Raw genomic sequence first — 12,482 nt, 5'->3', positions numbered from 1 at the left:
GCGTTTCATCTTTTTACACGGCATCTGTCATGTCTGGTATGACTTTAAAGCTATGAGCCTCGATCAGAAGGCTGTGTAATCCAAATATGGGCATTTCTTTTCTTTTCAGCAACCAATCCTGACTTTCTGAAGGGATTCATTGGCTGACGGCGCTTTTCTGCTAATGTGATTCGCTGAGTGCCCCACGTGTTGTCTTTAAATGTGGTTTTCTCAAAATGAGTGTTTTTTCATTTTTTGGTACACATTTCTCAGCCTATGTAGAACCTAGGTACACCACACTTCCCAGTTTCACACATAGCATTGTTATGAAGACATCTACACATGGATTTATTTATAAATTGTTCCTGGCCAGATTTATGGGTCATTTTACCTGGAAATCATGGCGAAAATAGGGTTTTTAAGGCCATGGATAGTATATTTTGATTTCCCAGGTCATAAAAGCAGATATCCTAAAATCCATGTGAGGATTTTTTGTCATTTGATATATAAACAAAAGAAAAAAAGAATTTTGGTCCTGGCTTTATCACAGTTTAAGATTCATGTACCGGAAATATATGCAAAAACATGCATATTTAATGAGATCCAGTCTAATTAGCATAATTCATTATGCAAAATTTCAAAAACTTGTAATACATTTTTTTCTTATAATGATGTATGTAATCAACTGGTAAAGTTTCATGGTGATCCCTTTTATTTAAAAATGTTACCCTATTCACCTGCCATGTCTCGCCTTAAAAGCAAAAATTAGGTGTTTTAATCGAATATATGTCAAAGTGCTCGGAAAATTACCAAATTTGCCAGGGACATCAAGCATGTAACCGTCCATCTTCGGTAGAGTTTTTGTCCATGGATGAAGCAAAATGGCTCTGAGCGCCCCCTAGAACATTGCAAAAACCCCTGCGCATTAGGGTTATTTTGGCGTAGCTTGACGGAATTTGGTACACGTCTTCATCATGCTTGGACGCACCAAAAAGTCTCTTGACGCCATGATGGCAGGTCCACAGGAAGTCGGACATTTTGAGTGGAGGATGCGTTTTGACGGCGTTTGCACACCTCGCATCTGATCAAACTCCTCCGACAGCTTTAATGGTAACGCCTTGAAATGTGGTCAGGCTACTCTTCAGCCATGGGCGACTAAAAGTTATATTGGATTTTCTCATTAGTCGGAAGGTGTGGGCGTGGCAGACCCTCAAACTTTGCCAACTTGTTAGTGCTTGCCACAAAACACAAAGGGCCTGATTTACTAACATGCGACCGTTGCTTAATCTGCGATCGCACATTAACGCACAGTGTTTTTGCGCATTTTCCGTGGTATTTATCAAACCACATCTGCGCTGGGCACTGTGTGCTTACTCCGTCCTTTAAAGGGCCTGATTTACTAAGGCCCAATCTCAATACTTCCCCTTACCCCTTATCTTACCCCTTACCCTTGAAATTGCGCGTTCATGTGAGAGCTAGTGGTGTCTCAATACCCAACTTGATCAAGATTAAGGGGTAAGCTTAAGTGGTGTATGGCCCTCGTTTTTAAGCTGATCGGAGAGCTACCTTGCTCCTCCAAGGGCTATCCCAGAGCACACAGCGAAACCAGTTCGGGAATTTTCAAAAAAAAATGGCTGCTTGAAGCGAGGAATATTTTACATGAATAAAGCTATCTACACAACCTTTTATATGTCTATAATGACTCGGTTTGATCTGAAATGTACTACACGAGCGATGCATAGAATTGTCGGTCTTAACTGAAGCTTTCAAACGGTAGTTTTAGGATACAATTAGCGCGTATACCACCACTCCATTGGCTTATATGGTAGCTTGCCAGCTATCATGCTACATACACTACATGTAAGTATTTTTGGCTTATAATTAATTTAAAAATGACGACAGTCTTGTTTCGTGCTCTACACAGTTGTATACATATATATTTGCAACCATGTTCTTCATTAGACTTTTTTTTAAATCGCTAGTTTCATAGCTCATACAGTCACGCATGATGTACCCGAAACCTAGTGGCGTCTCATTTCATAGGGGAAAGATCTCAGCCCTTGGCCCTTACACTTGCAAGTGCTAGGGTTAAGACTAAGACAAGATTAAGCAAAAGGGGCAAGGAGAAGAATCGAGATTCGGCCTTACATTGATTTGCGAACGCAGCTTAATCTGCGCCTTTGCCAGGCGCACATTAACGCACGGTGTTTCCCCGCATTTTCCGTGATATTTATCAAGCCAGATCAGTGCTGGGCAATCATTATTTAGCGCACCGTTAAAAGACTGGAGAAATTGCCTGCAAGTTACTGGCACCATGGAGATTCGAGGAAGAAAAACTAAGGTTCAGCAAAGAGGATATAGATACAGTATATTGGTTCACGTTTGCTCAATCACTGAGCCTGATTCAATGGGTTATATTGTTGTTTTGCCCACCATCACCTACAGCGAGATGTTTAAAAGAACACGATTATAAATAATATGCTATTGGTGGCATTAATGCATAAACTGTCTTTTATAACAATATAGATGTGTACATGGCGAGATTAATACGTTCTACAAGGGACATGGGTTCACTACAATATATCCCCACTGAAACACATACATTTACCAAGTAGCCAGGCCTCTCCAAAATCGCCGTTGCTCAATCATGGATAGATGGCACTATTCCGGAAGATAAAACTGTCATGGACAGACCACTACCACGTAAGTAATGGTCATGTTGGCATCACATATGACCTGGACATTCATTGAATATGTGTGCTTTTTGTTTCGTTAAACGTGTTCGTGGATTGAAGATGGGACTGTTTGCATGTGGGTGCGATGAATGGCTCCAATTACGTTCGGAAAGTTTAATTTCAGCTATCATAGTGGGGAAATGTATATTGACCAGTGCGCCGTAGCAATGCGTCGAGTACCTGGGTGAATATTTGGCTGAGTGAAGGCTGAGATATACCAACTGCTGATGCTATAACTGTTTGAAATGATCCGATGCCAATATTTGCAATGTTGTCCAGAGTTTACCAACTGATTGAATGTAATGTGATCTCTGGTTGGAGGGTTCGATATCGTCTCTGATCTGGTTCAGTAATTGAAGTATTGCGTGGCTGTACCGTCTAATGATTTGTGGTTCGCTTAACTAAAAATGTGTTATATGAGTTGAAAAAATTATTTCTGTGCGCTGTCTCTGTCTTCTTTCTTCGCCTTGCTCTTATCACTGCTGCCATATCAACGTTTTCAGACTCAATGGAAATGCGCTTCCTGGTTAAGACGTGCTTTTATGAGGCGGAGAATTAGCGCGCAAATCAGAGGCGTGCGCTAGCCAGGCAGATTAGTAAATACCACGCAATACATCATTAGGCGCACTCCTCCCATTAAAGTGCGCTTCACGCCTACGTTACCACCCACGTCTCTGTGCCATCCCACCTGTTGGCAGGTACACACCCTTAAAGCGTTAATATGCCACTCTACACAAATGCGTCCCCTTAGTAAATACCGTTTTATGTTTACGGCCGCTTTTTTACGCCAGAAATGGGCGCAATCCTGTTAGTAAATCAGGCCCAAAGTCTCTTATAACTCTTGCAAACATTGTTTGATCCAGAGAAAATGTCTTAGGGTGGACGCTGGCCCGAACCTGTACATATGCCTGTACATATGCCTGACTGATATCACCTATAGCGCCACCTGTTGGTGGTTGGAAACTTCACTTTGTTTCCACACCTCTTTATGTGACCTGTTTTAACAAACTACATTGCAAAAGAAAAATATACCAAAACAATCCACAAAAAAGTAGTACACCAAAGATTACATTACCAAATCATCAAAATCTATATATAATTCCTTAAATTATAAATATAAATAATAAAATAAATAATTCCTTTAATACATAAAAATGAAACACAAACCAATTTACACACACAAAACACATAAAAACACACAAACACACTGACAACCATGACTCATTCTGTGTTAAAACCTACTGAACAGTTCGGCGGTCATATTTTGTAACGCTTTGCGTTGCGTCTAGTTTGCAAGACATTCGTAAGCCAACTATTTTAACATTAGCTTACATAAGATGTAGTTACGTTCTTGTAGCGTGCTAACATTATACATGACCCTAAATGTTATCTTAAAAGACCATTTAAAACCAACATTCAAAACCAACAATCTTGGATGGAGGATGCCTTCACCCAAAAGCTATGCCTTATGCAACACCGCTATTACAGCAGCGAAGCAACAAGGGAGGAACCTTCTAATTCTGCAGAGACTGCAGCAGTGGGAGTTAACTTTTGACATATGACAATTGGTAGTTATAGAATGCTGAAGTCATTAAGATACCAACATTCATTTCAATGGAACATTTCGACTAGTTTATCTCGTGGCAAGGTGTTTGATTACTTGATTAATACTGAACATTTAACAATATAATTTGTTACATGAGCTTTGGCTGGGGTATCGGGACATGTATTTTGATGGACCTTTTTTTCTTTATAAGTAGCAATCACATGTGTTGTTTGTTTTGTTTTAGGCCTACCTTGATTGCTCTGTCTATGTGATACACAGATGCTTTTATTTACAAAAATGTGATGTGATATATGTGATACTGTATGATGGCCGATGTAAAAATGAAGTGGAGGCAGTGTCTCAGATGTTGGTAAAAATGGCAAAATGTTTATTATCCAATGAACTATTTCCATAAACTAATTCAGTGGCAAAACAAGCAAAGTCACTCTCAATAATCACGAGTCAAATTGTCACCTGTCACTCTCAACTCTGGCATTCCTTTGTCGTCAAAAGGGGTTGGAAGTTGTTCCCATAAGACTTCTCTCTCGAGACCTGTTCTGTTCCGGTATTTTACTACTCCGGCCTGAACCAATACACACAGCGCAATAATCAAATATCAGTGGCACTAAACATAGTCAAACTAAATATCATTACATACCTTCTCTATAGCAATACACACAGGTTCACCAAAAGACAATCATTTTATATACTTTCTTTATACCCTAACTAATCACCAATGATCAGACACTCTATCACAACCCCGGCTATCACACCCACTTGGCATGCTCCCATCTGACGTCTGTGCACCCTCAGTTCAAAGGTCCCTCCTGACTCTCACTCGGGTGGTTCCCCAGTCCTGCAGACGAAAGTCCACACGCCACCCTACAGCTCTGTACACCGCCTGCCATGCAGTGACTGGAAGTCGCTTCAGTCAAAGCATGCATGATGTGTGTATCTTCACAGATACCGTCCTGATCTGCTAATTGTGTTTGTGTGTGAATAAACAGTGAGCTCGTACCCCGCACTGTCCAGTGTGGTTATTTTTAACTCGAAATGTATTACAGTTGCAGTAACAGGCAGCTGCACCGTTGCAGATACATAAAGTTTCCATTTGTGACAATTTGTTATACAGTTCAGAGTCAAAATTCTTGTTGAAGTTTCCCATGGATTTTATGGAAGTCCACATCCCTCTTTTCCCCAACACCCAAACTAAACCAGACTGTGACGAAGTTTTCTTCTATTTTAAATAAATCACACTTAATGAGTCTCTCTTCATTCTGAAGTGAAGTGCCGTGGGCATGATCGTAGGGCTTAGGGGAGTACATTTGGGAATGCTCATAAATGGAGGCAAAGAAAAAAGCACTTGGGAGAAGAGGGCCCTTAGAGATCTTAGGTTCTAGAACATTCAGTTGACTGTGTGCTGTATTTGAGTTTACTCACTTATTAATCATCTTATGTGTGTGTGTGTATGTTTCCCTTTTATCCAGTCTTCTGTCAAATACCCTGTTTGAGTGGTGGCCGGTGTATTGGCCAGAACCAATGTTGGTGTCCATCCAACTCCACTGGGAAGTTCTGTCACCTGCCAGCTCCACCTCCGACCAAGGCCACTAACCAGGGTGCCAAAGGAAATGGAGGACAGAATAGCTCCTCTCACTCCACGTACACTTTGCCTCTTTCCAACCAGGAAGGTAATTATTCCAACTAGAATTGCAATGGCAAGCTCTACCTCTGTCCATAAATTATGAAAATGATTGCTTTTTAAGTGGTGTTGGCTTGCTGACTCATAAACAGTCTAGCAATTACAGTAATGTATCTGTCCTATCTAACATTAAAACTGACCTTATGTCTGGTATTGGCCAGAAAAGAAATCCAATGTCAACTAGCAGCTTCCCAGAGGAATGTGTTGTATTCTAAACGAGTGCCTTGGTTAAAAGCAGGCCTTCCATGTTCCACACACCATTTCTAGGGGGCATCCTCACACATTGTGTATGCAGTATAGAGCATGGATCGGGCCGAATTTTTCTGTCTGACCCTGACCCGCATCCGACAAAGTAGTAACCGAGCCCGGCCCAGTTCCGACAGCCATTTAAAATATTTTGTCCAAATCCGAACCAAGCCCGACAGAATCAATTTCTCAACTGTTCATACTAATGCCACATTTACGTGCGTTCACGTATGGTCAGAGACAGGCAGCAGGAAAGGTTAACAAACAAATAGCCAACACCTTACACACGATATGCCAAAATAAAACTCACGTTATATCTTACACCAAAGGAGGCACAACAGACAAGACTTAAATTTTTCACGAAAAGAAATGATCTTCAATGGTAAGTGCATGCCAACATTCGTTTTAAAACTATCTACATATTCCAACCATCAACGTTTAATCCATTTTGTTGTGAAGAAAGAGGATTGCATCAACCATATTTCATTAAAACGTCACACTTCTTACATTGGACATATCCAACAGCCTAATCAGAATCCGCATCGACGTCTAATCAGAAATATCTCCATACAGTAGATTTCGTTCAGTATGGTTTTAAACAGATGACAGTTTCTCTTTAACTTCCTCCTTGATGCCATTTTGCCACCTGAAATCGTGTTGTCACAGCTTGAAAATAAACAAATTCCCGCCACGGGAAGAAGGCTGTTATCCTCAGTGTTGTGAAAGTTCACTTTCTCCATGAACTAGTTCAGTTCATAGTTCATAATTTAAAAATGTTGTGTAAGTTCACAGATCCAAAAACTAGTTCAGTTCTTTTTTTCAATATGTTGCGAGCCATAATTTTTCTAAATCTTTATCTGCAATACCACTCTCTGCCGCTACTCAATTTCGGCGCTATTTCTCTCGCCAGGCATAGACAGTAGGAGAAAGAACACGCAGTGAAAACAAGTTCATAAACTTTCCTTCAATGAACGGGTTCAGACGCAACTCTGGTTACCCTAAATGTGATTTATTTTATTCTCAAAAACGAACTTGTGCATCATGTGTAGCAGACACTTGACTTCACTATGTATTAAGATATTTTAGATATGGAATGTTCAATGTCTTATCGCACTGATGTGTCTGATCCCGACCCGAGTATAATTTCTGAATATTTGGCCGAAACCTGGCCCTGCCCGTCAGGTCCCGACGGGCTCGGGTCGCATCCTCTAATGCAGTAGTGATTTATACAAGAAATTGTTTCATACAGAATTCCTGGAACAATCTCTAGGCACATCTAGTGATTGATATTCACTAATGTCAAGGCAGGCCAATCTCATAACCTTTCTCTCAAGCTTCTTAGGTCTTCAAAGACCGCAGTTTATTGAGCACTTGACTTACAACTAAACCAAAGGGCTGCACACCTTCTAACTACCGACCAGCTGACCTAGTTGCTAGCGCCCGCCCAAAAAAATCTCCATCCCCAAATGTCTTCATTGGCCTTGATTTGTTGGCTTTGGGTAATTTTGGTTGGCCTTGGCCTTGTCCAATTTTGTTGGCCTTGATGGTTTTATTGGATGTAGTTCACAGGAGAGAATCTGTGTCTAAGGTTTCAATATGCTTTTGAACAATAGTATTTTATTTTAAATATACTGCTTTTGTGTTGATTCTACATTCAGTTTGTGGCTTATATTTAGATATCGATCATAACAAGCTTCAGTCTTAAGAGGAAAAAAACTGAATTTAATTAATTTCTATACTCGATTAATCTATACATGTAATCATGTATTACCTTTTCCATTCGCATAAGTTAAAAACATTCAGGCCAATGCAGAAACTCTACCTGCTACTTCTGTTCTGGGATACAGAACTGCTTAGAGGCCGAACACACCAGGGCGCCTTTCTACAGGCGCAGACGCTTCAAAAACGCCTTTGCAAAGTGCGCAGGCCAAAACAGCCTGGTGCACCTGTGAAGCGGGGCTGCGTGCGCAACCAGGCAATCAAATGTAATACAAACTATTGGTGTTTGAATCATTTTTGGACTTCGAATTGTATACTTCCTCGTAGTTAAATACCACTTTAATTAAGGTTTCATCTATATTTGCCACCGCCGTTTTCGTTTGTAAAATATCGTTCATACCACATCTACCAGCATCAAAGCAGGAAAGAAGTGGTAAAGTAGTTAAGCCCGCCTGTTACTTGATCTGATTGGCTGTCTGGGCCGAGTGTGACATTGATGAGCGGTGCGCCTCTCTGCCTTGCGCTGGAAAGTTGAGAATAGTTCAACTTTTAAGCGCACCTAAAAAACGCTACAAAGACGTAACGCGTGGCGGATAAAAGGCGCACATGTGAGGCGCATCGTACCATAGGAATCAATGCATTTGCTAGCGTCCCGTTTTTAAAAACGTGTTAGGTGTGTTCGGCCCCTTAGTCTGCTTGGGGCTGCTCTAACTAACATAGACGCTAGTGGGGCTGCTCTAACTAACATAGACGCTAGTAGGGCTGCTCCAACTAACCTAGACGCTAGTGGGGCTGCTCTAACTAACATAGACACTAGTGAGGCTGCTCTTACTAACATAGACGTTAGTCGGGCTGCTCTAACTAACATAGATGTTAGTCAGGCTTCTCTAATTAACATAGACGGCAGTTTGGCTGCCCTAACTAACATTGACATTAGTCTGGCTGCTCTAACTAACAGACGCTAAAGTGAATAGTCTGGCTGCTCTAACTAACAGACGCTAAAGTAAATAGTAGGGCTGCTCTAACTAACAGACGCTAAAGTGAATAGTGGGGCTGCTCTAACTAACATAGCTGCTAGAGTGAATTGTGCTTCTTTGGTGTCCTACATGTTTTAGGCATAACTCTTTAAACATGTACACACATGTACACTCTCATTTGCTCATCATTTACTACATCATCATGGCAATGGTGTTGCTATTATGTTAGCTACTAAAGGCTCAGTGGAAATTTATGAGAGCAGAAACTAAATGGCAACCATGACCACGAACCACAAAGTGTTTAAAGCCTCGAGGGGAAAGAGATACCAAAAGAAACAGTAGGACTCACCCTTTCATCAAATATCAAATGATGGCAGATCTGGATATCCCTGACTGTCCTGAAAAAAAAAACACACAACATATAGCATGTCATTTTTATGGCTACCTCTTGTATTGCCCAAGGTGGAAGTGAAGTGAAAGTAGTATAATTATGCTGAAAATAGCCAATGGCTCTTGAAGGAAACAAAACTTGAGTATCTGGAGCATCAGCGTTGTGGGTACAGTTATGGTCTAAAATGTTTATGGGCTGAAGAGCTTACTTCAGAAACTTGTTGTGTATTGTTTTTAGAAGCCCTTCATAAAGCAGTGCAAACTGGCTCTAACCAGGAAAGATAAGTGGGAAGCCCTGGTGCACAACTGTACAGAAGGAAAGAACACACCAGTCGCTTGTCTGAGAAACAGCTGCCTCACAGGTCCTCAATGGGAAGCTTTATTAAGTACTACCCACAAAACACCACTCTGATCTTTACCAGTGAGGAGGTAACTTTGATGAAAGGATTCTTTGATGAAAGACAATTTTGTTTGTTATCTCATCTGGAGATCATATTTTTCTAACCTTGACAATGTCATCATTATATTTTCTATTCATTTTGCAACTTCAATTGTTACATTCCTGAGTGATTACAAACGTTTGAGTGGAAGTGTATGTATTCAATCAATCCAATGGTTTTCCGACTAGAAAGACCCCCCAAAAATTCTCCCCTACTGTGCATCCATGAAGGAAATCCATGTGGGTCTTAGGCCTTTCAGTAGATCTCAACAATGCCATTCAGTGTTAAGTGGGATGCTACAAAACAATCTTATTGTGATTTTCTACCTATTGTGATAAAGCTTCAAAAATACAACACAGGGGTAATATGTAATTTAGCCTGGATCCCTATTGTCTGGTTAATCCAGTGTCCTTGTCATCCAGACACCTTGTCCAGGCTTTTACTGTTTTTGAGGTATGTTTTGTAACTAGTTTGTAGAGCAGTTTCAAATTCATTGTTATGGTATAGTCTGTGAACGAGAGAAAAACACACTTACTTGTTCACCCACTTGCCACCCGATTGCTAATTGGCTCTTTCTTCATATTTTTGTGTGTGTGTGTGTTGTATGTGTGTGTGTGTGTGCGTGTCACAGCCTCTGTGCACCATTCCGTAGTGAATGTACACATCCAGCACCCCCCAGAGGCCGAAGTACAGGTGCATCAGGTGGCTCGTGTCAAGCCGGGTCAGGGTGTGCAGAATCATAGCCGAGATGGGTCATCACACTCTGTGCAGCAGCGCTCTCAGCCTGCCAGTGGCCATGGCAATGACCACAGCCTCAACAATGGAAAAGGCAGTGGTGGCAAGATCAGTCCTGAAAGGCCCCTCGGCAGGCAGCATGGACGTGTGGGAAGATGCTTTCAGGAGACGGTAGATGGCCAGGTAAAGTTCTTCAAAACCTCACTCAACCACATCTGAGGAAAACATTTCATAGGTATTGGCAGAGGGCCACCTGAAATATACCAATTTTATGGGCTTGCTTGGAGAACACTGTAATTTGGTAGATGTGCATTCATTTAATTTGTTCCCTTTGACCCTATAAGGTAGTTTGTTACCTGCTGATATTACCGGAGGGACACAGTGGCTGAAAGGGAAAATAGAGCTGGTGGGTGGATGTCAGGTAGTGCCAATCTGGTGGCTTCTCTGTTGGCGAGAATAATAGATTTGAAGGGTGATTAGCAGAAGACTGACTTATGCCCTCTTTAGCTGATCAAAGATCATAAGTGCTGCCACATTCTGGACCATCTGCTCCCTTACCCCACACTGCCAATGCAAGCCTGAATTCATTTCTTGTATTATAGATGTTTTCTATGTGAAGCAGGAGCATTGTTGTTCTCTTTACTCTCCCACCTTGGCTTTACTTAGTTATATGATATGTTTACTGTATTTGTTTACTTATGCCTATATATTATATATACAGTAAGTACTCTATATTAACATTATATCGTGGGACATACAGTAAATGTCTTAAATGCACCATTCAAACTAAGTGTTTTGATTGAATTGTGCAGACAAACAAGCAGAGTTGAAGGCCCTCCCCCTCATTGTGCAACCATTACCCTCACACACACACACACACACACACACACACACACACACACACACACACAGCTCACACAATTTCTGAAACTGTTCAGACATAATTGTATGTGTATGAAACATACTAAATAACTTTTTGGGAAATAAAAGGGCTGGCATGAGATTTACCAGTCTGATTACTATGATAGTATCACCCTGTCATGTCAGTGGATATTGATTGTCCTTATGACTAATGACAAATATGAAATCTGGATTGACGTGATTATGGAATGACAACTGTTATGATGGTGGGTTCAAGTGTTACGCGGGTATCTTAATACTGAGAATAAGATATTTAGATCTTTTATCTCCTAAAGGTTGGTTTATATATTTTACGTAAGAAACATGTAAAATGCAAACCATCTTTACATCATTGCAGAACAGCTGCAACAAATTCAGAACAGAACTTGAAGTTTTCTTTTTTTCCCTTGATGCTTTGGTCAGTATTGAAAGGTTACATGAAAAAAAATGTAAGAAACAGAAATGTAAGATATAAGATAAATCCCAATCCATGGCATGACATTACGGTTAGATCTGATAGTAGTAGAGGCTCACTTTCCTATACTGCATATAATAGCACTGTTGACTACACTGTCACTATGGACCTCAAGTAGTTAATTGCTGTATTAGTTGAAAGATGGTTGACAGTAGCAACAACAGATAGCTGTACATGGTTTTCCAGTTTCTCATAGCATGGAAGCTCAGAGAACCCTAAGTTGTTTTTCAAAGTGGTATACCTTCCACCAGAAGCTAGTCTCTGCCTTCGATTTACACTTGAGTTTGGTATTTACGAGCCCCTGTGCACCCCTGCTGTCTCCTGTTCCTGTGCCTGATGGGAAACGTGTCATGAGTTAGAGCTGAAGGGAAGTCACGCACCAGTACACAGAGCAAGAAAAGGTCCCTCTGTACAAGTCAAGATTGGTCAGAGAGAGAGAGGAGATTGGACAATAAAACCAAAGAGAGAAACCCTGCAGCAAACAAAAACATTTTACAGCAGTTATACCTGAGTTTACAGCAGTAATACCTTATTTACAGCAGTAATACCTGATGTCACCACATCCAGTTTGTGGCTCGGAGTTAATCTACCTTGCAACCAGTTCTGTTTTGCCCATGACTAGCTTCAAAAGTTCAGTATCA

The 12,482-nt window shown here is 40.9% G+C and overlaps 1 protein-coding gene across 1 annotated transcript in view; it reads left to right on the top strand.

Annotated features, from left to right (window-relative positions):
• The window catches only part of LOC308374373 (latent-transforming growth factor beta-binding protein 2-like), a gene marked incomplete at its 5' end in the record, with an annotated part of 107,605 nt that overhangs the window by 40,652 nt on the left and 54,471 nt on the right, over nt 1-12,482 (top strand). Inside the window, 2 exons of the mRNA XM_080850150.1 lie at nt 5,748-5,948; nt 10,363-10,649. Coding sequence (XP_080706276.1) covers nt 5,748-5,948; nt 10,363-10,649 — 488 coding nt within the window. The remainder of the gene's footprint in view (nt 1-5,747; nt 5,949-10,362; nt 10,650-12,482) is intronic.

The sequence above is a fragment of the Sprattus sprattus genome (assembly GCF_963457725.1).
Source record: "Sprattus sprattus genome assembly, chromosome: 13".
NCBI classification, from domain to species: domain Eukaryota; kingdom Metazoa; phylum Chordata; class Actinopteri; order Clupeiformes; family Clupeidae; genus Sprattus; species Sprattus sprattus.
The sequence above is the reverse complement of the archived record's forward strand: the minus strand, read 5'-3'. Positions and strand labels throughout refer to the sequence as shown.